General features: G+C 47.3%; 1 protein-coding gene across 1 annotated transcript in view; it reads left to right on the top strand.

Annotated features, from left to right (window-relative positions):
* The window catches only part of gabbr1b (gamma-aminobutyric acid (GABA) B receptor, 1b), a 282,459-nt gene that overhangs the window by 60,954 nt on the left and 195,323 nt on the right, over positions 1 to 26,182 (top strand). Inside the window, exons 2-3 of the mRNA XM_063048134.1 lie at positions 22,516 to 22,611; positions 25,217 to 25,420. Coding sequence (XP_062904204.1) covers positions 22,536 to 22,611; positions 25,217 to 25,420 — 280 coding nt within the window. The 5' untranslated portion in view covers positions 22,516 to 22,535. The remainder of the gene's footprint in view (positions 1 to 22,515; positions 22,612 to 25,216; positions 25,421 to 26,182) is intronic.

Genomic DNA, 26,182 nt, shown 5'->3' with positions numbered 1-26,182 from the left:
GCAATTGTTGCCACACTTTTGGTGCCAACATAACATGCCCACAACTTGCTAACCCTAACCCGTATGACTTTAGAATATGGGAGGGTACCGGAGCTCCTGGAGGAGACCGACATGGTCAATGGGAGAGCATTCAAAATCCTTACCGACGGTGGTGGGACTCGAACCCCAATTTTACAGTCAGCACCGTAAAGTGATGCACTACCAATTATGGTACTGTAACACCCCAGGGCACAGGTCAGATACTGAGTAAATATCCCTCTACACAGTCACATCACACTGATCTGGGGCACAGGTCAGATACTGAGTAAATATCCCTCTACACAGTCACATCACGCTGATCCGGGGCACAGGATCAGATATAGTGAAGCTCGACCTATATAGTCCCTTCACACACTCCCAGGGCATAAATGGGAGCTCCTGGTCAGTATGTTCCTGGGCCTGGCAAAAGTGGCCATTCAGCAGTGTAGGTAATGGGCGGTCGAGGGTTTTGCCTGAACTGCTTGCCCACACATCTTCTGGGGTTACATCATGCCCATGTGTCCCGGGAGAAGGAGCACAAAGTATCCACGGGTCCAGTGGGGGATTTCCAGGACCAGTGGACACCACAGGAGCAAGAGTGTGTTCTGGGTAGGGATGACTAGCTTATAATTTGAAACTGCTGATGGTAATGATAATAAGAGGAATAGATAGAGTGGATAGCCAGCGCCTCTTCCCCAGGGCATCACTGCTCAATACAAGGGGACATGGCTTTAAGGTAAGCGGTGGGAAGTTCAAGGGGGATATTAGAGGAAGGTTTTTTACTCAGAGAGTGGTTGGTGCGTGGAATGCACTGCCTGAGTCAGTGGTGGAGGCAGATACTCTAGTGAAGTTTAAGAGACTACTAGACAGGTATATGGAGGAATCTAAGATGGGGACTTATATGGGAGGCAGGGTTTGAGGGTCGGCACAACATTGTGGGCCGAAGGGCCTGTATTGTGCTGTACTATTCTATGTTCTATGTTCTATGTAACTAATGTGAATCGTGGAACACTGCAGTATGGTATGCTGTTATTAGTGATTGCGGGCACGTGGCCAAGTGGTTAAGGCATTGGACTAGCGACCTGAAGGTCGTGAGTTCGAGCCCCAGCTGAGGGAACGTGTTGTGTCCTTGAGCAAGGCACTTAATCACACGTTGCTCTGCGACGACACTGGTGCCAAGCTGTATGGGTCCTAATGCCCTTCCCTTGGACAATGTTGGTGTCATGGAGAGGGGAGACTTGCAGCATGGGCAACTGCGAGTCTTCCATACAACCTTGCCCAGGCCTGCACCCTGGAGAGTGAAGACCTTCCAGGCACAGATCCATGGTCTTGCAAGACTAGCGGATGCCTATCAGTGTTTAAACCTCTTTTGGAAAAGGGAAAAAAAAACAGATTTTAAAAAAGGCATGGGTCAGACACATGGGTAAAGCTCATCTTCACTGCCCACCACTGGCTTACCACTGGCCCATCACTTCCTTACTTTCCATCCAGTCCATTTTCATGGAGTGATGCATCAGCAAGGCTAACGGTATCATCAAGAATGCTGCCACCCTGACGATTCCCTCTTCCATGTTCAGGGAGAAGCTACAGCAGGTTGAAAGCCCGGATGATTGCACTCAGGAACAGGTTCTTCCCCACTCTGACAGACTGCTGAACCAAGCGTCTCTGTCACGCCCCGCCCAGTGGTGCCGCTCATTCCCATGCTCCTTATTCCATCTCTTTCAATAGAGTCACAGAGCACTACAGCACAGAAACAGGCCCTTTGGCTCACCTAGTCTGTGCTGAGCTGTCTTTCTGCTTAGTCCCACCTACCTGCACCGAGACCATAGCCCTCTCATCCATGTACCTGTCCAATCTCCTCATTAATGTTCAACTAAGCAACATCAATCACTTCTGCTGGCACCTCATTCCACACTCTTACCACTCTGTGAATGAGGAAGTTCCCCTTCATGTTCTCCTTAAAGAATTCACCTTTTACCCTAAGCCTCTACTCAGTGGCCACTTAATAAAGTACACCTGCTTGTTAATGTAAATATCTAATCACCCAATCATGTGGCAGCAACTCAGTGCATAAAAGCATGCTGACATAGTCAATAGGTTAAATTGTTGTTCAGAACAAACATCAGAAAGGGGGAAAAGAGTGACTTTTAGTGATTTGATGATTGTTGGTGCCAAACAGGGTGATTTGAGTATCTTAGAAACTGCTGATCTCCTGGGATTTTTACCACAACAATCTTTAGAGCAGGGGTTCCCAACCTTTTTTATGCCATGGGCCCCTACCATTAACCGAGGTGGGAACCCCTGCCTTAGTTTACAGAGAATGGTGTAAAAAGGTTTCATGTGTAAAAATGCCATGTTATTGAGAGAAGTCGGAGGAGAATGGCCAGGGGTTCAAGCTGACAGGGAAGTGATGGTAACTCAAATAACCACGCATTACAACAGTGGTGTGCAGAGGAGCCTCTCTGAATGTACAATACGTTGAGACTTGAAATGTTTGGTGTTAGGTTTTGTAACTCCAAAACATAAAACTAATTGAAATAAAAACACGGAGCTGGGAGTAACATGTCTAACTTCGCTATTACTTTAAACGAGGCAGGCGTATAGGACATGGAAGCGTGATGACGTATGCCATTCATGTACTTTTATATATAACCTGTAATGAATTATATAAACAACAGAGAATACTCAATCAATCAATATATTTACAATATTGCTGAAATATTAAATACACAACACTCCTCCCTGCTTAACTCAAAACTCCAACTCGATATAGAATGCATCTTAATTTATATATATAATTTAAAATGTATTATATGTATACAGTATATTATATAATACAACTGTTATATAGACATCTACTGGATAGTAAGTTTAGGCCTAAAGATTTCCTTGCTGTGGAGGATTTCTTACTCTTGTGAGATAACATCTTTCCTGATGGGGGAGAAGCGGGTGGAGGTACATTACCATGCTTGGCAGCTGAGGCTTGTTGCTCTGAAACCGTCTCAGGTTCTGGGGCCTCCTCCGTGGTGGCTGTAGGAGTTGACTCGGGGACTGCAGGAAGTGGTTCTGACAGCTGCCTTCTCTAACAAATGACTGCTCTCCTCAACTGATCAATGTGTCGTCTCCAGATGACATCAGACACAATCCCCACTGTGTAAGAGAGTGGTGCAGTTCTGTCCTCAATGTTTCCAAGTACTTACTTTTGATCATCTCTCTAGTCCCTTGTCAGGTCTGCTTGTCCAGGAGTGGAACATCGACCCTCCTTGTTTGAACAGCCCTCAATTTGTCTCAGCTGTTTGTCCTTTTGAGAGTGGGTTTGAGGCGATCTGAGTGTGAACACAAGGGATGACACAGGAACAGCTGGTGGGGGTGTGCTGCATTGCGATATGCAAGGAGGAAATTCTGATTCAGCGTATTCTACTGATATAGGCTCTGAATAAACCTTTCTGCTGAGCCATTTGTAGCTGAGTGGTATGCTGCAGGTGTAATGTGTCTTACTCAATTTATTTTCAGGAATGACTGAAACTGTTCTGCCACAAGCTGTGGTCCATTGTCACTGACTAAGTTCATCTGGAACACCAGTCCTTGAGAAGAGCCTTCAACAGCATGCGAAGCTGTAGTGGAGACTATTGGGAACACTTCTGGCCATTACTATCAAGAAATCTGTGCCCATGAATGGTCCATTAAAATCCACATGAATCCTCTGCCATTCCCTTCGACGGAGAGGCACTGCTTTTGGCATCTTCTGGATGCATTGGCATCCCAAACAGTGCATGACAAGCTGTTCAATCTGCTGATCTATTCCAGGCCACCAGATAGAGCTTCGAGCCAAGGCCTTCATTTTGACCATGCCTAGCACTCCTCTAACACTTCAGCTCTCAGCAAATCTCAATCCCCACATGAGGCAAGGCACGTCCATCTCCGCGCTGGTAAAAGTGGGGGAACTGGAATTGTCGCTGCACTTCCATCCATTTTGGATGGCTGTATAGACCTGAGGCAGTCTGGGGTCTGTTCTGGTTTCTCTTTGGATCTTCTCTGCAGTAATAGCGAGACTTTTGATTGGTGAGAATACCTCAAGAGGAGTGTCCTCTTTTATGAATATTTTCAGGTATTTCCTTTTCCAAAGATAAGCAAGACAATCCATCAGCATTTCTACGATTAGTCATTCTCTTGAATTCGACCTTGTAATTGTGTCTTCCAAGAGACAGAACCCATCTCTGCAATTGAGCTGCTGCTGGTAGTGGAACACCTTCCTGTGCGTTGAAAATGGACACCAGTGATTGGTGATCAGTAATGAGGGTAAACTTTCCCCCGTGCATGTACTGATTGAAATGTTTTACTCCCCAAACCTCTCTGTCAATCTGTGCAAATTTTTTCTCTGCAGTGGAAAGGAAAGATGATGCAAAGGCTACAGGGCATTCACTTCTATCACCCATAACATGTGACGTGACTGAGCCTATATCATAAGGCAAGCTTCACTGAATAATGTGGATTACGTATGCGCACAGTGTCTAATGTCACCATTTCCTTTACCTTTTTGAAAGCCACCTTGCACTGCCTTATCCATGACCTTTTTTACCCAATCTGTAGTAATAAGCTGAAAGAGTAGAGCATGTTATCCAGGTTTGGCAGGGACCTGTTATAGTAATTGACAATTCCTAAAAAGGACTACAACTGTGACACATCCTTTGGCCTTGGAGCATCCATCTCTGCTTGAATTTTCTCAGCACACTTGTATAATTCTTGTGCTTCAGTGGTGTGACCACAGTAAATGAAGGTTGGTTTAAAGAATTCATACTTGTTGCATCAGGGTGTGAGCCCATAATCTTCCCATCTTCTAATCTTTCCTGGAGATTTTGGAGATGTTGCTGGTCATCCTCACCGGTAACAATGATGTCATCCAGGTAACACTGAGTGCCTGGGCAGCCATGCAACACCTGGTCCATAGCTTTCTGCCAGAGTGTAGGTGCAGATGCTACCCCAGATATAAGCCTATTGTCGTGTTAATGCCCTTTGTGAGTGTTTATGGTGAGAAACGCTTTGGACTCTTCTTCCATCTCCATCTGTAGGTAGGCATCAGCTAAATCCACTTTGCTGAAGTGTTTTCCTTCAGAAATGTTTGCAAATTTATCCTGGGCAAAATGTTTTGATCTGCTCTCAGGACTGGGTTGATGGTGACCTTAAATTCACCAAGAATTTTGATAGAGCCATTCTTCTAGACTACTGGGACCACTGCATTGCCCATAAGCTTCTCTCAGCCTTGGAAAGGATTCTTTCAGCCTCTATGGGATCCAGCTCACTGGATACTTTATCACAGATAGTATAAGGAACCTGATGAACTTTGTGGAACATGGATATGGCATTTTCATTTCACTCTCAATATGTCTGAGTTTTCCAGGGCCATCCCTAAACACTACAGTGGCATCATCCAGTACCTTTCTTAATTTGCTTTCAGTTGCCTTCATTGCAAGGGATGTGGCGTGCAAATAGTGGATGGATTGCTAATTAAGTTGTAGTTATCTCAGCCAATCATGGCCCCACAATGTTGTCCCTACTGTTTTTACCACATACGAGCCCAGTGTGGCTTGTTGGTTGTTTTATTTCACTGTTATGGATGTCATTCCCACAGGAGTTATCTTTTCTCTGGTATAAGTTCTTAGTTGGATATCTGCAGGCTTTAGTTCAGTATCTTTGAAATGCCATTCAAACTCATTTTGTGGAGTGACTGAAATAGCAGAACCAGTGTCCAATTCCATTTAAGTTAATTTGCCATTCAGTTCTGGTGTAAGCCATTTTGCTTTTCTGTTGTTAGTTTTCACATTGTAAATCTCAAGGCTACTCAGTCCTATGTGTCTCTCATCGTTATCAGACTTTTCATCAACACCATGCATACTAGTGCTCATTTTGAAAATGAAACTTGACTTTTTATCTTTTTCTTTTCCCTGTGCAGTCCACTTATTTTCCTTGTGCCCAAAATAGTCTTTTTATCTGTCCTACTTGGTTACGTTTTCTGCAAGTTTTGCCTGTAAACCTGGGTTGGTCTGGTACATGTGAGCCCTTGCCACAACGGAACAGAATTTGTTTGGCCGGGCTGGTTCCTGTTTAGACATTGCAATTTTATTCACTCTCACTTTCATTCCTGACTGCAACTCAATGGTGTCTCTCTCTGCTGTTTCTATTGATATAACTATTTCAGCTGCACTTTGAAATGTGGGTTGTGCTTCAGTTTGGAGCTGTTTTTGAATGCTTTCTTGTAAGATTCCACAAACTAAACAATCTCTTAGTGCATCATTATGCCAATCAGTGAACTGACAATGCTCAGATAGTTTCTTCAATTCAGCCATTTACGCTGAAATGGACTCACCTTCTTTTTGATTCTGCTTATGAAACCTAAAGCATTCTGTAATCATCAATGGTTTCAGTTCAAATGTTCTTGCATTACTTCCACAATATCAGCAAAGCTCGTTTCGGCTGGTTTGGTTGGAGTGATCAAGCTTCTAAGAAAACTGTAAGCTTTTCCACCTATTACACTCAGCCAAACTGGCACTTGCTCCTCATTGACTGTTTCATTTGCTTCAAAGTACTGTTCAATTCACTCAGTATTCCAGTAATCTCTTGTGCAATTGAACCCCTCTATCTTTCCGATGTAGCCAGCCATTTCTGCTTATTTATTTAGTACTATTATCACCCAGTATTCACTATTTATGAATCTGTGAATTTGTCCTTTTTTTGCCTTATTTTTAACTCGACTGTCTTTCTCTTCCCCTTGCAAAGAAACTCGAATGTCTTGCTGCACTTCGACAGGTAGTTACTGTGTATAGCTAGAGTGCCGAAGACTTTTGCACAATACTGTATGTGGTGCGGAGAGCGAGTTTATAAACGTGGTGGGAGCAAAGGATATTGGGAATGATGAGGGTGGAGCGCCATGGGTAGGTTGTGGGACAGGGGGCAGAGAAGGAGTGCCAGGGACAGAGGGTGGCGCAGGTGCAGACACACCCAGCCCTGAGACATCAGGCAGGGTCACTTGATTCCAGACAACTGGTCTATTGATCATTACAGAATATCTCACTGGAGCTTCCTGCTCCCTCCCCTCTCCCTTCCCCTTTTCCCAACCATGATTTCTCTCTCCCTGCCCCCTTCCCACTCTCAGTCCACATTACAGACCCATATCAGAGTCAACTGTGCAAACGTCTTAGGCACCCTAAATATATATATGTGTCTGAGACTTTTGCCCAGTACTGTATCTGTGGTGCCACTTTCAAGTGGACAGTGATATTGTGGGGATGGAACTGGACTCTCTCACGGTGGTGTCTGAAAAGAGGATGCTGTCTAAGTTGCATGCCATCTTGGTCAATGTCTCCCATCCACTACATAATGTACTGGGTGGGCACAGGAGTACATTCAGCCAGAGACTCATTCCACCGAGATGCAACACTGAGCGTCATAGGAAGTCATTCCTGCCTGTGGCCATCAAACTTTACAACTCCTCCCTTGGAGGGTCAGATACCCTGAGCCAATAGGCTGGTCCTGGACTTATTTCATAATTTACTGGCATAATTTACATATTACTATTTAACTATTTATGTTTCTATTACTATTTATTATTTATGGTGCAACTGTAATGAAAAACCAATTTCCCCCGGGATCAATAAAGTATGAGTATGACCATGACTATGACGGAATTATGGATCTGTATTCTCAGATCCTTCTGTTCTACTGCTGGTTATTGTCACGAGTATTTCATTTTACGTTACCTCTGCGCGCACTACAATGCTTTGTACCATTCTGTTGTTTTTGCACTCGTTGCTATTGTTATTGTTTTATTTATTAATGCCACGTGTACTATTTATACTGAGCAAAATAATTTCATTGCGCATGGGTGGACACTTAAGAGAGACAGGCACACGGATGAAAGAAAAATGGAGGGCTGTGTGGGAGGGAAGGGTTAGATGAAACCTTAGAGCAGGTAAAGGGTCAGCACAATATAGTGGGCCGAAGGGCCTGTACTAAGCTGTATGCTGATAAATTGATCCAAATCTGAGGTACAGTTGGGGGAAATAACCTTCCTGCGAACTAAAATTTCAGGAAGAGTGGAGTCAACGAGTGAGACTGTCAGTACTACAGGGATTTTATTTTGCTTGATTTATTTTGTCATATGTACAGGGATCCAGTGAAAAGCTTGTCTTGCAGACTGTTCATACAGATCAGATCATTGTACAGTGCACTGATCTAGAATAAGGTAAAACGATAACAATGCAGAGTACAGTGTAAATGCTACCGAAAGAGTGCAATGCAGGCAAATGCAAGATCATAACGAGGTGGATTGTGAGGGCAAGAGTCCCTCTTACTGTACCACAGGCGTACGTTCAAGCGGTCCTTGGGTAGATGCTTTCGGGGTTTAGTACCTTCTCTCCGATGGAAGGGGTGAGGAGAGAGAGTGCCCGGGATGGGTGCAAGGCTGACTGGCATAGTTCTGGGCTGTAGGTGCAGCTGGCAGTCGGACTGTGGGCATTCCACACTGATACTGGCACCACATGCTTCAGTTACCACAGCTCGACTCCTGCTGCTGCAAAATTAGCTCAGCTGCTCCCGAGACGGTGCTGCAGACGTCACTGTTATCTCCAGCCTCCCTGATTAAGCAAGAAACAGCAGCTGTTTGCCTGTCGATTAAAAGCTGCGTCCCATTTTGTGGAGCGTTTGACCCTTGGGAATGCCCCTGGGCAGCTCACATCTTCAGGCCTGACAAGGAATTACGATAAAATACATCAGTACGTGCAGATCTATGCAATCCTCACACCATGTACTAACTCTGTATTGAACCCATGCTGTTTCTGCCCAGGGAATGTGAGAGAACTTTATGGAGGGAGCTTCACTCTGAGTCTAACCCGTACTGTTCCTGCCCTGGGAATGGTGATGGGACAGTGTGGAGGGAGCTTCATTCGGAGTCTGGGAATGGTGATGGGACAGCGTGGAGTGAGTTTCACTCTAAGTCTAACCCATACTATCCCCAGCTTCGGAATGTTTGACAGGACAGTCTGGGATAGTGTCTACACCCTGTGTTGTCCTGAACCTTGGTGAATGTGAGGGTTAAATAGCTCATCAGCTTTAGTCTGTTTATCGTCACTCACACACACAAACCAAGGTGCAGTGAAATTCCCTGCTCGCAAGAGGCTCAAGTAAACAGTGTACGTGGTAATTAATAGTACATACAGCTGAAAATAACAGAATCGTGGAAGGGCTGAGTGGAGAACAGAAATACTGAAGTGACAATAACAGAACAACCAAAAGAGTTGAGAGAGTGTGGCAGCAAGACTGAAAGAGGTGATGGGTTCAGAAGTCCGACAGCAGTGGAGAAGAAGCCGTTTTAGTGTTTGGATGTCCAGGTTTTCAGGTTGATGGGAATTTGGCAACCTTAGCGCAGTGGTTACTGCAACGCCGCTGCAGATCGGGGTGTTCCCGAGTTCGGAGTTCATTTCAGACGCCATTCCGTAAGGAGTCTCTGTACGTCCTCCCCGTGGAATGCATGGGTCTTCCTCTGGGTTTTCTGCTTTCCACCCACAATCCAAAGACCTACAGGGTAGGTTCATTGGTCATTGGAAGACCACAATCTGTGCAGATTAGTGATAACATATCCTCCTCGCTGACGATCAACACCGGCGCACCTCAGGGGTGTGTACGTAGCCCACTGCTCTACTCCCTGTATACACATGACTGTGCCACTAGGTATAGCTCAAATACCATCTATAAATTTGCTGATGCTACAACCATGGTTGGTAGAATCTCAGATGGAGATGAGAGGGTGCACAGGAGCGAAATACGCCAACTAATGGAGTGGTGTCACAGCAAGAACCTGGCACTCAATGTCAGTAAGACGAAAGAGCTGATTGTGGAATTCCGGAAAGGTAAGATGAAGGAACACATATCAATCCTCATAGACGGATCAGAAGTGGAGAAAGTGAGCAGCTTCAAGTTCCTGGGTGTCAAGATCCCTGAGGATCTAACCTGGTCCCAACATATTGATGCAGTTATAAAGAAGGCAAGACAGTGGCTATACTTCATTAGGAGTTTGAAGAGATTTCGTATGTCAACAAATACACTCAAAAACCTCTACAGATGTACCGTGGAGAGCATTCTGACAGGCTGCATCACTGTCTGGTATTGGGGGGGGGAATGGGGGCTACTGCACAGGACCGAAAGAAGCTGCAGAGGGTTGTAAATTTAGTCGGCTCATTCTTGGGTACTAGTAGCCTACAAAGTACCCGGGACATCGTCAGGAAGCGGTGTCTCAGAAAGGCAGCGTCCATTATTAAGGACCTCCAGCACCCAGGGCATGCCCTTTTCTCACTGTTACCATCAGGTAGGAGGTACAGAAGCCTAAAGGCACACACCCAGCAATTCAGGAACAGCTTCTTCCCCTCTGCCATCCGATTCCTAAATCGACGTTGAACCCATGAACACTACCTCGCTTTTTTTAAGTATACAGTATTTCTGTTTTTTGCACTGTTTTTAATCTATTCATTATATGTTTACTGTAATTGATTGATTGATTTATTATTTTTATTTTTTTTCTTCTAGATTATGTATTACATTGAACTGCTGCTGCTAAGTTAACAAATTTCACGTCACATGCCAGTAATAAAAAACCGGATTCTGAATCTTCTGATTCTAAATTGTCCTGTGATTAGGTTAGGGTTACTCAGGGTTGTGGGGTTGCTGGGGCGGTGGGGCTTGAAGTGGGGCCTACTCCGCGCTGTATCACTAAATGTGAAATTTGTTGTTTTGCAGCAGCAGTACAGTGCATAGATATAAAGCACAAAAAAACAACACAACCAGCTAATGTTCATGGGTTTGTAAAATATTCAAAGGTCTGATAGGGAAGGGGGAGAGGCCATTCGTGTTGAAGTGGGTCTTCAGCCTCCCCGTTGTTAGAGACGAGAAGAGGACCTCTGAGGTCCTGGTGATAGTAACAGAGACTGCAGATGCAGCAACAAACTGTGGGTCAGTGTTGATGCGGCTCCCTCTCCCTCCTCAGATGCTGCTCGGCTTGCTGAGTTCATTCACCAGTTTGTTTATTGAATCGATATGCAGTACTGAGCATACACGTATATATGTGTGTGTGGATGTCGATATGTATATATACATATAGACATCCTAGCTATATGCTGTATATATGTGCCAATGGCTTTTGCACCGTACTGTACAACTGGTATAAACGCATGTGTGATTGTTGGTGCAGACCTGAGGGCCAGTTTCTAGGTTCTGTCCCTCTCGGACTCTACGTATTTATCACTGTTGCGTCAATTTGCACAGAGTCAGATCCCACCATCATCACCAATGGTGGCAGCGCACAGGTGTACAAATTCCTAATCCTCTGAAAGTACTGACTCTGGTAGACAGGTGTGGTGAAGTAGCCGTATGGCGTGCTGGCCTTCATCGGTCCGGGCACTGACTGGAGTTCAGTGCTGGGATTGACGCAGACATGGAATAAACAGTTCACTGAGTTAATAAGCCTCCAAGAGGACTACAACCTTGTCGTAGGGTTTGGAGGCTTGCGTGCCTCAGTGACCTGGAGATCTATGTTGGCTGGAGTCAGGGCTTTATGCTTTGAGCCTTGGTAGGGTCACCCATGCCAAAGAGGTCAAAGGGGAGAGGCCAAACTAAGAGTGGTCCACTGGTCCTCAGGTTTGGAGGTTCAGCTCAGGGCTAATAACCCTGACCGGTGAAACAAAACTGTTACAGAAACAGCAGTGAAGAATTCTTCTGCATCTGAGTGTGACAGTATTCCTGAGTCTCCACCTGGGACTTGCATGACTGACGTTGTGAAAACTGAGAGGAAGCTACTGACACGATGAAGGAAACCCTGAAGAATGCCAGAGATGGAGGACCTCCCTTGTTGCCCTAAATGCCAGCGGTGTGACAGACAGAAAGAGACTGAATTGATAAGAACTTTACAGAACATAAGGAAATAGTAAACGTGAGGCTAACAAGACTGCTAACTAACGACTCTCTCAAAGTCACGGAAACCTAGTGCTGTCACTGTGGTTCGAAAGCAGCAAACAAGAAGTAAGTCAATACTGTTCCTATGTAATCACTAATTTTCTTTCCCGGAACATGAAGTGAGGTAAGCTGGGAGCATTGACATCGCTGTGCTTCAATTAAGACTCCACAAGTCTGAAGCAAAAGGAAGAGTTAAATCCAATTACAAAGAAATGCATTTGGCTGGAATGTGTGCATTTTCACATGTGCGATTGCCATCTTCTTTCAGCTGCCCACCTGAAAGAGAGCTCAGGCTCTGCAGCAGTGTCTGTGTTTCTGACAGGCAGTGAGTGTACAAGTTGGGAGGTTATCATTCAGTTGTACAAGACTCAGCCTGCACCCTCTAGCTTGTCAGGGGCTCAGGACACAGTGAGGGGGCCCTTTAAACAACAGATGGACTATTGTTGGTTGGGGGGGGTGGCAGTCACCAGCAACAGAGGTAGAAGCAAAATTGGGCCATTCAGCCCATCAAGTCTGCTCCGCCATTCAATCATGGCTGATTTATTTTCCCTCTCAACCCCATTCTCCTGCCTTTTCTCCTTAACCTTTGACACCCTTGCTAATCAAGAACCTCCACCTTACATACACCCAATGACTTAGCTTTGGCAATGAATTCTACAGATTGACCACCCTCTGGCCAAAGAAATTCCTCCTCATCTCTTTTTTTTGGTAATTTATTTCCCCATCTCTGTTCTAAAGAGACATCCATCTATTCTGGGGCCGTGGCCTCTGGTTATAGACTTTTCCACTATTGGAAACACCTTCTCCACATTCAAACTATCCAGGCCTTTCAATATTCAATAGGTTTTAGTGGAGGGATATGGGCCGAGCAGGGATATGGAACCTGCTCTGTTCAGCTTGGTCAGCAAGATCAAGTTGGGTCAAAAGGCCTGTTTGCATGTTGTATTTGTATAGCTCTGTGCTGCTCCAATGATCATCACCTTGTCACGGTAAAGAGGTTTCAGAGGGTTTGAGACCCTGAGGGCTATACCGTCTGGAGTTTACCCATCTGCTTCTCAGCTCCAGGTAGGGTCACCCATGGTGATAAGGTCAAGGGGGAGGTTCCAGACCAACAGTGATCCAACCAAGATCTCAACGGTGGAGCGGGCCGAAGGTGATGACACGCACCACGGTAGTGAAGGGGAGGGAAGGTGAGTCAGTGAAGGTGGAGGGAAGGTGAGTCAGTGAAGATGGAGGGAAGGTGAGTCAGTGAAGATGGAGAGAAGGTGAGTCAGTGAAGATGGAGGGAAGGTGAGTCAGTGAAGGTGGAGAGAAGGTGAGTCAGTGAAGGTGGAGGGAAGGTGAGTCAGTGAAGGTGGAGGGAAGGTGAGTCAGTGAAGATGGAGGGAAGTTGAGTCAGTGAAGATGGAGGGAAGGTGATTCAGTGATGGAGAGAAGGTGAGTCAGTGAAGATGGAGGGATGGTGAGTCAGTGAAGATGGAGAGAAGGTGAGTCAGTGAAGATGGAGTGAAGGCGAGTCAGTGAAGGGGAGGGAAGGTGAGTCAGTGAAGGGGAGGGAAGGTGAGTCAGTGAAGATGGAGAGAAGTTTAGTCAGTGAAGATGGAGGGAAGGTGAGTCAGTGAAGGGGAGGGAAGGTGAGTCAGTGAAGGAGAGGGATGGTGAGTCAGTGAAGTTGGAGAGAAGGTGAGTCAGTGAAGATGGAGGGAAGGTGAGTCAGTGAAGGGGCGGGATGGTGAGTCAGTGAAGATGGAGGGAAGGTGAGTCAGTGAAGATGGAGAGGAAGGTGAGTCAGTGGAGATGGAGAGAAGGTGAGTCAGTGAAGATGGAGGGAAGGTGAGTCAGTGAAGGGGCGGGATGGTGAGTCAGTGAAGATGGAGGGAAGGTGAGTCAGTGAAGATGGAGGGAAGGTGAGTCAGTGGAGATGGAGAGAAGGTGAGTCAGTGAAGATGGAGGGAAGGTGAGTCAGTGAAGATGGAGGGAAGGTGAGTCAGTGAAGGGGAGGGAAGGTGAGTCAGTGAAGATGGAGGGATGGTGAGTCAGTGAAGATGCAGAGAAGGTGAGTCAGTGAAGATGGAGTGAAGGTGAGTCAGTGAAGATGGAGGGAAGGTGAGTCAGTGAAGATGGAGGGATGGTGAGTCAGTGAAGGGGCGGGATGGTGAGTCAGTGAAGATGGAGGGAAGGTGAGTCAGTGAAGATGGAGAGGAAGGTGAGTCAGTGGAGATGAAGGCAAAGTGAGTCAGTGAAGATGGAGGGTAGGTGAGTTATTGAAGATGGAGGGCAGGTGAGTCAGTGAAGATGGAGGGAAGGTGATTCAGTGATGGAGAGAAGGTGAGTCAGTGAAGATGGAGGGATGGTGAGTCAGTGAAGATGGAGAGAAGGTGAGTCAGTGAAGATGGAGTGAAGGTGAGTCAGTGAAGATGGAGGGAAGGTGAGTCACTGAAGGGGAGGGAAGGTGAGTCAGTGAAGATGGAGGGAAGGTGAGTCAGTGAAGATGGAGGGAAGGTGAGTCAGTGAAGGGGAGGGAAGGTGAGTCAGTGAAGGAGAGGGATGGTGAGTCAGTGAAGTTGGAGAGAAGGTGAGTCAGTGAAGATGGAGGGAAGGTGAGTCAGTGGAGATGGAGAGAAGGTGAGTCAGTGAAGATGGAGGGAAGGTGAGTCAGTGAAGATGGAGGGAAGGTGAGTCAGTGAAGGGGAGGGAAGGTGAGTCAGTGAAGATGGAGGGATGGTGAGTCAGTGAAGATGCAGAGAAGGTGAGTCAGTGAAGATGGAGTGAAGGTGAGTCAGTGAAGATGGAGGGAAGGTGAGTCAGTGAAGATGGAGGGAAGGTGAGTCAGTGAAGGGGCGGGATGGTGAGTCAGTGAAGATGGAGGGAAGGTGAGTCAGTGAAGATGGAGAGGAAGGTGAGTCATGGAGATGGAGGCAAAGTGAGTCAGTGAAGATGGAGGGTAGGTGAGTTATTGAAGATGGAGGGCAGGTGAGTCAGTGAAGATGGAGGGAAGGTGATTCAGTGATGGAGAGAAGGTGAGTCAGTGAAGATGGAGGGATGGTGAGTCAGTGAAGATGGAGAGAAGGTGAGTCAGTGAAGATGGAGTGAAGGTGAGTCAGTGAAGATGGCGGGAAGGTGAGTCAGTGAAGGGGAGGGAAGGTGAGTCAGTGAAGATGGAGGGAAGGTGAGTCAGTGAAGATGGAGAGAAGGTGAGTCAGTGGAGATGGAGGGAAAGTCAGTCAGTGAAGATGGAGGGTAGGTGAGTTATTGAAGATGGAGGGAAGGTGAGTCAGTGAAGGGGAGGGAAAGTGAATCAGTGAAGATAGAGGGAAGGTTAGTCAGTGAAGGGGAGGGAAGATGAGTCAGTGAAGATGGTGGGAAGGTGAGTCAGTGAAGGAGAGGGAAAGTGAATCAGTCAAGCGTCCCTGGTTGTTTTGCATTCCACGCCACTGGATCCTGACCACGATCTGACAAGGACCGTGTGGTGGCTGGCCGTGCATCAGCCTCACCACAGCAAACAACACTGATATTCTCCATTAGGGAGTCAATCCTACCCAGAATATGTGGATCCCAGATCTGCCTCCACATCCACCTGAGGGTCACCAGTAGGCAACCCCGTAGGAGAACATTATACTCAACTCGGGTGATTGCAAGAACTGCTCTGTCAGTCTTTAGACCTTATGGAGGTGCACAAGATCATGAGCAGCATAAAAAGAACGAATGCTCTCAATCATTTTTTTCTTGAAAGTGTACTAAAATCAGTTTAAAGCGAAAGATTGAAAAGTGGAACAGCTAATTCACACAGAGTGTGGTGAGTGCGTGGACCAAGCTGGCAGAGGGAGCACAGCTTATTAACACTGACATACATCATGAAATACGTTGTTTTCTGGTAGCTGTACAGTGCAAGACATTAAACAATACTATCAGTTACTGTAAAGATTAAAATACATAAATACTGCAGAAGAGGGATAGGGTCATGGACCATTTGGAAATCTGATGGTGGAGGGAAAGAAGCTGTTCTTTAACTTTGAGTGTGCATAGTCAATCTCCCGTACCTCCTCACCGATGGTAGTAATGAGATAGGTACAGAAAATGACATTCAGACGGTGTTTGGAGAGGTACAGTACATGGACGGGAAGAGTTTAGACCATATGGGCCAGATGTGGACTAGTGTGGTGGGCAGCACAGACGAGTTGGGCAGAAGGGCCTGTCTCTCAGCTCTGTGGATCCATGATCCTGTGACTATAAACCAGGTTCCCTGGGAGCTGTGCAACACAAAATCCTGGAGGACCGCAGCAGGCCAGGCGGCGTCCAGGAAAGGAGTACAGTCACGTGTCGGGCTAAAACCTTTCGACAGGACTGAAACGTTGACTGTACTCTTTTCCCAGATGCTGCCAGAGACCCTCCAGCATTTTGTATGTGTTGCTGGGATTTCCAGCATCTGCAGATTTCTCCTGCTTGTCCCTGGGACCTGGACAGTGTGCAGCAGCACTGCCACCTGCAGGCCATTGTGTGCAGTGCAGCCTGCAGACCCAGCCCTGCACATACAAATACAGTAACCGATTCTGCAGGTGCTCGATATATACAAAACGCTGGAGGAAATCAGCAGGTCAGGCAGCATCTATGGAATGGAATAAACAGTCAACATATCAGGTCAATCTGCTGGCTGTGCCCATTTTGTGTCATCCCCTCCGGCCCCGTCTCTGTTGCTCACTCACATTATCTACTGATGATCAGATTAGACAGATTAGATTCAACTTTATTGTCATTGTGCCGAGTACAGGTACAAAGCCAATTAAATGCAGTTAGCATCTAACCAGAAATGCAAAGAATTGTGTTTTATTTACAAAATAACTGTGAATAAAAAGTAAGTGCTACAGCACACAAATATAAAAGTACTGAGACAGTACAATATGGGTGCAATACTGCTTAGCGCTGTGATGTGAGGTTCAGCAGTGTCACAGCCTGAGGGAAGGAGCTCTTCCTGTGCCTGCTGGTGCGGGAGCAGAGGCTCCTGTAGCACCTACCGGATGGGAGGAGAGTAAAAAGTCCATGGTTAGGGTGAGATGCATCCCTGATAATGCTTTTCACCCTGCCCAGGGAGCGTTTATGGTAGATGTTCTCAATGGTGGTCAACTGGGTGCCGATAATCCACTGGGCAGTTTTCACCACACACTGGAGTGCTTTGCGGTCCGATACGGGACAATATCCATACCACACTGAGATGCAGTTGGTGAGTATTCCCTCAATGGTACAGCGGTAAAAGTCCGTCAGTATCCTGGGACAGAGGTGAGCTTTCTTGATGCTCCACAGGAAATAAAGGTGCTGTTGTGCCTTTTTGATCAGGATGGAGGAGTTCAGGGACCAGGTGAGATCCTCGGAAATGTGGACACCAAGGAATTTGAAGCTTGATACACACTCCACTACAGCTCCGTTGATGTAGATGGGGACGTGAGTGTGACTCCTAGGATGCCTGAAGTCCACAATGATCTCCTTGGTCTTCTGGGTGTAAAGGGCCAGAATGTTGTCGGCACACCACGCGGCCAGGTGCTGGACCTCGTCCCTGTAGGCCGTCTCGACATCCCCTCTGATCAGGCCAACCACCATGGTGTCATCTGTGAACTTGATTATGGAGTTAGAACCATGTACAGGAACGCAGTCATAGGTGAAAAGGGAGTACAGAAGAGGGCTCAGCACACAGCCTTGAGGCACACCGGTGTTCAGGGTGAGAGTGGAGGAGGAGAGGTTGTCTAACTTAACTGATTGGGGTCTGTTAGTCAGAAACTCCAAGGTCCAATTGCAGAGGGATGAGCTGATACCAAGCTGGCGAAGTTTGACGATCAGCTTGGAGGGGATCACAGTATTGAATGCCAAACTAAAGTCAATGAACAGCATTCTGACATACGAGTTGGGGCCGTCCAGGTGGGTCAGGGCAGAGTGAAGTGCCGTGGAGATGGCTTCCTCTGTTGACCTGTTGGTGTGATAGGCAAATTGATGGGGATCCAGGGTAGAGGGCAGACAGGATTTCAGATGTGATAGAACCAGTCTCTCAAAGCACTTTGCAATGATGGATGATAGGACAGCTGCTCTCCTCCCTGCCTCCTCAGTTTCTTCATTCCTCTCTCTCCTACCTCACTCCTCACTCTTCCACTCTCTCCTCCTCCCTCCCTTCTTGCTGTTTTCCCTTCCTGTTCCCTTTACTCTCTGACCTCACTCCTTCTCACTCATTCAGGAAACTGAACTGGTCTAGCCATATAACCGTCATGGCTACCAGAGCAGGTCAAAGGCTAGGAATCCTGTGGCGTGTAACTCACCTCCTGACTCCTCAAAACCTGTCCACCATCAACAAGGCTCAGGTGAGGAGTGTAATGGAATACTTGCCACTCGCCTGGATGAGCGCAGCTCCATCAACACTCAAAAAGCTTGACACCATCCAGTACAAGGCAACCGACTTGATTGGTACCCCTTCCACAAGCATCCAATCCCTTCCCTTCACAGTTGCATCAGTGTGTACTACCTACAAGATGCACTGCAACAACACACCAAAGTTCCTAATGTAGCACCTTCCAGACCCACAACCACTATCATCTAGAGGCACTTAAACAGTAGATACTGGGAACAGCACCACTTGGAAATCCCCCTCCAAGTCACTCACCATCCTGACTTGGAAACATAACCGCGTTCCTTCATAGTCGCTGGGTCAAAATCATGGAATTTCCTCCTACCCACACCTCAGGGACTGCGGCTGTTCAAGAAGGCAGCTCATCACCACCTTCTCAAGGGCAACTAAGGATGGGCAATAAATGCTGGCGTAGCTGGTGATACCAACATCCCGTAAATCAATAACTAAAAAAGAATCCTCACTCCATTTCTCCTTCCTCATGACCCTCCCTCACTCTGCACTCACTCCCTTCATCCTCACCCCTCATTATTTTTATACACCTCTATGAGGTCACCCCTCAACCTCCTTCCCTTAAGTTCCAGTCTATCCAGCCTCTCTTTATAGCTCAAGCTCTCCAGTCCCGGCAACAACCTGGTTAATCTGTCCTGCACCTTCTCTCTCTTCTTGATATTTTCTCGATAGTGTGGCGACCCGAACTGCAGACGCGTTACTCCAGGTGTGAGCTCATCAGTGATGTACACAGCTATGAGCTGACATCCCGAAGCTCGTACTTAGTGCCCTGACCATAAGACATAACGGCCGGATTAGGCCATTTGGCCCATCAAGTCTGCTCCATCATTTGATCATGGCTGATTTATTTTCCCTCTCCTCTCAACCCAATACTTCTTCCCATAACCTTTGATACACTACACTTTTAATCAAGACCCTATCAACCTTTAAATATACCCAATGACTTGGCCTACACAGCCATAACATAGGAACACAAGAAACAGGAGCAGGAGTAGGCCATCTGGCCTGTCGAGTCTGCCCTGCCCTCCCATAAGATCTTGGCATCTCCACCTACCTGCCCTTTCCCCATTACCCTTGATTCCCCTGCTTTGCAAAATTCTATCCAACTTGTCTTAAATATATTTACTGAGGTAGCCTCCACTGCTTCACTGGGCAGAAAATCCTATAGATTCACCACTCTCTGGGAAAAGCAATTCTTCCTTATCTCCATCCTAACTCTACTCCCCCGAATCTTGAGGCTATGTTCCCTAGTTCTTGTCTCACCTACCAGTGAAATCAACTTTCCTGCCTCTGTCTTATCTATCCCTTTCATAGCTTTATATGTTTTTATAAGATCTCCTCTCATTCTTCTGAATTCCAGCAAATACAGTCTCAGGTGATTCAATCTCTCCTCATAGTCTAACCCCCTTGTCTCTGGAATCAACCTGGTGAACCTCCTCTGCATTGCCTCCAAAGCCGGTATATCCTTCCTCAAGTATGGAGACCAGAACAGCACACAGTACTCCAGGTGTAGCCTCACCAGTATCCTGTACAGTTGCAGCAAAACCTCCCTGCTCTTAAATTCAATCCCTCTAGCTATTTGCCTTCTTGATAGCCTGCAAAGCAACCTTTTGTGATTCATCCACAAGCACTCCCAAGCACTTCTGCACAACAGCATGCTGCAGTTTTTACTATTTAAATAATAATCTGATCTTCCATTTTTTCCTTCCAAAGTGGATGACCTCACATTTACCAACATTGTACTCCGTCTGCCAGATGCTTGCCCACTCACTTAACCTATCTATATCTCTCTGCAGACTCTCTGTATCTTCTGCACAATTTGCTTTTCCACTCAATTTAGTGTCATCAGCAAACTTAGATACGCTACATTCGATCCCTTCTTCCAGATTGTAAATGTATATTCTGAACAATTGCAGACCCAACACCGACCCCTGTGGCACACTGCTCACCACTGTTGCCAACCAGAGTAACACCCATGTATCCCAACTCTCTGCTTTCTATTAGTTAACCAATCCTCTATCCACGCTAATACATCACCCCTAACTCTATGCGTCCTTATCTTTTGGATAAGTCTTTCATGTGGCACCTTACCAAACGCCTTCTGGAAATGCAAGTAAATAGTTTCCATCTGTTTCCCTCTATCCACTGCTCATTATATCCTAAAAATATATTGTCATCTGTGGCAATGAATTCCACAGATACACTACGCTCTGGATAAATAAAATGCTCCTCATCTTTGCTCTAGAGGACGTCCTTCTGTACTGAGTCTGTGCCCCCTGTCCTAGATTATTCAAGAGAAGAGTGGCATGTGCCTTCTTCATTGCCCTGTCTACCTGTCTCACCACTATCAGAGAACTGTGTGCCTTCAGCCTGAAGTCCACCTGCTCAGCAGCATTCCCAAGAGCACTGCCGTCTCTTAGTACAGGGAGAGGGGTGGAGGGCAGCAAAAGGCTCCTTCCAGTCCCTCACGTAGATGATATTTGGCCGAGATGTTGCCTGCCCCTTTGAGAAGAGTGTCAGTGGTTTGTTCCCTTGAATTACATGGTGGGGCTGAAACAGAACACAGACTCTGGCTGGGATGGGGGCAGCAGGGCTATCAGGAGGCCAGCGGTGGCAGGTACCTCCTTTTTTTAGCCCTTTACATCTCCTTCCTTCCCCCTCCACGTTTCTTACTTCAACCCTCCCCCTCTCCTGTCACCTGCCAGCTTGTACCTCTCGCCCTCCCATCAGCCTTCTTATTCTAGCATCTGCTTGTTCATTTCCATAGATGCTGTCTGGGCTTGCTGAGTTCCTCCAGCATTTTGTCTGTGTGACCAGAATGCAGCCTGGATTAGAGAGCTTGTCCTATGTGTGAAGGTTGAGTGAGCTAGGAGCACAGAAGAATGAGAGGTGACTTGATAGAAGTGTAAAGGGTGATTAGAGTGGATGCCAGCACCTTTTCCTCGGGGTGGCAATAGCTAATACAAGAGGGCATAACTTTAAGGTGACTGGAGGACACTAAAGCCTGGATGTCAGAGGTAGGTTTGTTGCACAGAGAGTGCTACAACAAATGTCATGACATATGCTGGTGACACTAAACCCGACTCTGGTTCTGGTAAGTGTGTGAAAAACGCTGCTGGGTGCTGGTAAAGGCGGACACATTCGGGACGTTCAAGTGACTGTTAGGCAGGCACATAGATGATAGAAAAATGGAGGGCTATGTGGGAGGGGAGGGTCCTAAGGTTAAAATGTCGGCATACCAATCTGTCCTGGACCCATGATATAAATATAATTGTGAAGAAAGCACGACAGCGCCTCTACTTCCTCAGGAGTCTGCGGAGATTCGGCATGTTATCGAAAACCTTGGCAAACTTCTGTCGATGTGTGGCGGAAGCTGTGCTGACTGGCTGCATTATGGCCTGGTATGGGAACACCAACGTCTTCGGCTGGAAAACCCTACAAAAGCGAGTGGATTTGACCCAGTAGAGCGTGGGTAAGACCCTCCCAACCGTTGGGCATATCTACACGAAACGATGCCATAGAAAAGCAGCATCCATCAGGGAGATCTCACCACCCAAGCCATGCTCTTTTCTCACTGCTGCCATCAGGTAGAATGTATAGGAGCCTCAGGACTCGCACCACCAGGTTCAAGAACAGTTACTACCCCTCAACCATCAGGCACTTGAACAAAGGGGATAACTACACTCGTTCTATTTCTGGTGTTCCCACAACCGATGGTCTCACTTTAAGGACTTATTATCTTACATCATGCTCGTTACTTATTGCTATTTATTTATATTTGCATTTGTACAGATGTTGTTCATTGATCCTGTTGACAGTTGCTGTTCTATAGACTTGCTAATTGTGCCTGCAGAAAAGAAGCAATCTCTGGGTTGTACGTGGTGACATGTATGCACTCTGGTAGTAAATTTTATTTTGAACTTTGTGGGCTGAAAGACCAATACTGTGCCGCACTGTTCGATGTTCTGTACTCTTTGTTGCTTTCCAGAGGCAGTGATAGCACTGATGGTGGGGAGGGAACAATGGTTGATGATAGAACTTATTACCTCCTTCTGCAATCTTTCAGCACCATCTCACGTACCGTCATCTTCCTTGTCTTTCAGTTCCGTGCTCTCCGGCGAGGATGGGGCCTGGGATCCTGCTTCTGGTCCTCCTATTCCCACCCTGTGTGCTCTTGGCAGCCCGGAATACCACCATAGGTAAAAGCATGCTTCACTTACCCTCCGGCAATCTCCATCCGCACCCCCCCCCCAACACATCTGTACCGCGGCGGTAGCACGGCACCGTGGTGAGGCAGGTACAGCCACTGCCTTACTGAGACTCCAGTTCGATCCTGACCTCCGGCGCTGTCTGTGTGTCGAGTTTGCACCTTCTCCCATCGTTGCTCCGTTTTCCTCCCCTGTCCCAAAGAGGGTCGGGGGGTGGGGGTCAGGTAGGTGAGGAGGCAAAGATGGAATCAGGGCAAAATAGATGTTTGATTTTTTTTTCTGTAGATCTGTTGTTGTTTTGTTTTGTTGCTGTTGTTTTGCTGAACATTGTGGGCATGCTGTATTGTCCCTGGAAAGTGTGGCGACACTTGCCATCTGGCCCCACTGCCAACCCCACCTCCCCACTCCACGTCCTGGGGTGTGGTGCTTGTTAATGCAAACAACACGTTCGACTGTAAGCTTCTGATAAATAAATCTGAATCCGAAACTTTACAAAATATAGATTTAAGAAAATAGAAATAATGCCTGTGTCTCTTTGTAATTGCAGAGTTGTTCAGTCACGATGCTATTGGCACCGTGAACCCCGTGGTCAGCACATTAGATACATCTGCTCGATAATGCAAACATCTAATCAGCCAAACATGACAGCAATTCAATGCAGAAAAGCAAACTGACATGGTCCAGAGGTTCCGTTGGGAAATCAGAATGGGGAAGAAATGAGATCTAAGTGACTTTGACTCTGAAATGATTGTTGGTGCCAGACGGGGTGGTTTGAGTATCTCAGAAAGTGCTGATCTCCTGGGATTTTCACGCACAGCAGTAACCAGAGCTTACAGAGAATGGTGCAAAAAACAAACAGAAACAAATCCAGTGAATGGCAGATGTGTGGGCAGAAATGCCCCGTTAATGAGAGAAGAGAGGGGAGAATGGCCAGACTGGTTGAAGCTGACATGAAGGTGTCAATAAGTTACTACAGCAGTGTGCGGAACACACAACACGTCGAACATCGAAGTGGGTGGGCTACAGCAGCAGAAGAACACGAACATACTCTCAGTGGCCACTTTATTCAGTACAGGAGATCCCTAATAAGCTGGCCACATTTGTATTGGTACATTCAGTGTGGAAAGCACAATTGCCATTCATTTAGTCTCCTGAGTGAGATGATAGAAACTTCTTCCCCAGATTTAGCCCCTCAATGTCCATCAGCAGAAGGATCTTAGACTTCAGTCTTTCCCCACAGTGCCTTAGAGTTGCCCCATGAGTGGCAGAGACTGGGGGCAGGGGGAGGTGGAGGGATAATGAAATGGGATTGGTGTAAGTGGGTGATTAATGGTTAGCATGGACTTGGTGGGCAGAATGGCCTGTTTCTGGATGTGTGGCTGTGAATCCCTGCATACCCCGAATCACAGAGGGGTCAGGGCGGGCAGCAGAGCCCAATCTGTGGATCACCTCCAGGGGCTAAATGATCTCCCCGTGTTATACCCTCTGGTTTCTTCCTATAACCCACCTCTGTATACTTACACTCCCACACAGTCTCCCACCCTGCCCCTGTATACTTACACTCCCACACAGTCTTCCACCCTGCCCCTGTATAATTAGTAATGAGAACATAAGAAATAAAGGCAGGAGTCAGCCATCTGGCCCATCGAGCCTGCTCCTCCATTCATTGAGATCATGGCTGATCTGACCATGGACTTATCTCCATCTACCTGCCTTTTCCCCACAACCCTTAATTCCCCTACTATGCAATAATCTATCCAACCTTGTATTAAATATATTTACTGAGGCAGCCTCCACTGCTTCATTGGGCAGAGAATTCCACAGATTCACCACTCTCTGGGAAAAGCAGTTCCTCCTCATCTCCATCCTAAACCTACTCCCCTGAATATTGAGGCTATGTCCCCTAGTTTTAGTCTCACCTACCAGTGAAAACAACTTTCCTGCGTCAATCTTATCTATCCCTTTCATAATTTTATTATCTTCTCTCGTTCTTCTGAACTCCAGCAAGTATAGTCCCAGGCGACTCATCTCTCCTCATAGTCTAACCCCCTCATCTCTGGAATTAACCTGGTGAATCTGCACTGCCTCCAAACCAATATATCCTTCTTTGGGTAAGGAGACCAGAACTGCATGTAGTACTCCAGGTGCGGCCACACCAGTACCCTGTACAGTTGTAGCATAACCTCCCTGCTCTTAAATTCAATCCCTCTAGCAATGAAGGCCAACATCTCATTTGCCTTTTTGATAGCCTGCAGCACCTGCAAACCAACCTTTTGTGATTCATGCACAGGCACGCCCAACTCCCTCTGTACAGCAGCATGCTGCAATTTTTTTTTACCATTTAACTAATAATCTGATCTTCCACTTTTCCTTCCAAAAGGTCTCCCAACCCCGCCCCGGAATACTTAACTTCCCACACACTCTCCACCCCGCCCCTGTATACTTATACTCCCACCTTCCCTGCCACCCCTGCCTCTGTATAATCACAATTCTGTACCTTGCCCTGTCCAGCTTTGCTGAGCTCCCATCAGCCACCCCCTACACACCCCCCCCCCCCGCATTACTCTTCCAATACCCTGTGTCTGTGCTTTTCCAGGGTGCCGGAAGATCAGGCCCCCGTTGGACGGTGGGATCCGGTACCCCGGCCTCACCCAGGAACAGATCCGCACCATCGAGGTGCTGCCCGTGGCCTATGAGATCGAGTATATCTGCAGGAGTAATCGTGTCATTGACGGGCCGGGAGTACGGAAGTGCCTGGAGAACGGGACCTGGACCCACATGGATCAGCGCAGTAGGTGTGGTGAGTAATGGCCTGGCCTCACTCCCTCAAATACTGGGAATGGTAGTGGGGGTCGCACACGGTCCTCCCCTCCCTCTGGCAGGGCAATGGGTCACACACTGTCCTCTCCCCCACCCTGACAGGTCAGTGGGTCACACACTGTCCTCTCCTCCTCTGACGGGTCAGTGGGTCACACACTGTCCTCTCCCCCTGACGGGTCAGTGGGTCACACACTGTCCTCTCCCCCACGCTGATGGTTAGTGGGTCACACACTGTCCTCTCCCCCACCCTGACAGGACAGTGGGTCACACACTGTCCTCTCCTCCTCTGACGGGTCAGTGGGTCACACACTGTCCTCTCCCCCTGACGGGTCAGTGGGTCACACACTGTCCTCTCCCCCACCCTGCCGGGTCAGTGGGTCACACACTGTCCTCTCCTCCTCTGACGGGTCAGTGGGTCACACACTGTCCTCTCCCCCACCCTGCCGGGTCAGTGGGTCACACACTGTCCTCTCCTCCTCTGACGGGTCAGTGGGTCACACACTGTCCTCTCCCCCACCCTGACTGGTCAGTGGGTCACACACTGTCCTCTCCCACCCTGATGGGTCAGTGGGTCACACACTGTTATCTCCCCCTCTAACAGTCAGTGGGTCACACACTGTCCTCCCCACCCTGACAGTCAGTGGGTCACACACTGTACCCTCCCCCACCCTGACAGTCAGTGGGTCACACACTGTCCTCTCCTCCCTCTGATGGGTCAGTGGGTCACACACTGTACCCTCCC

This window comes from Mobula hypostoma, chromosome 5 (genome assembly GCF_963921235.1).
Source record: "Mobula hypostoma chromosome 5, sMobHyp1.1, whole genome shotgun sequence".
NCBI lineage: Eukaryota > Metazoa > Chordata > Chondrichthyes > Myliobatiformes > Myliobatidae > Mobula > Mobula hypostoma.
The sequence above is the reverse complement of the archived record's forward strand: the minus strand, read 5'-3'. Positions and strand labels throughout refer to the sequence as shown.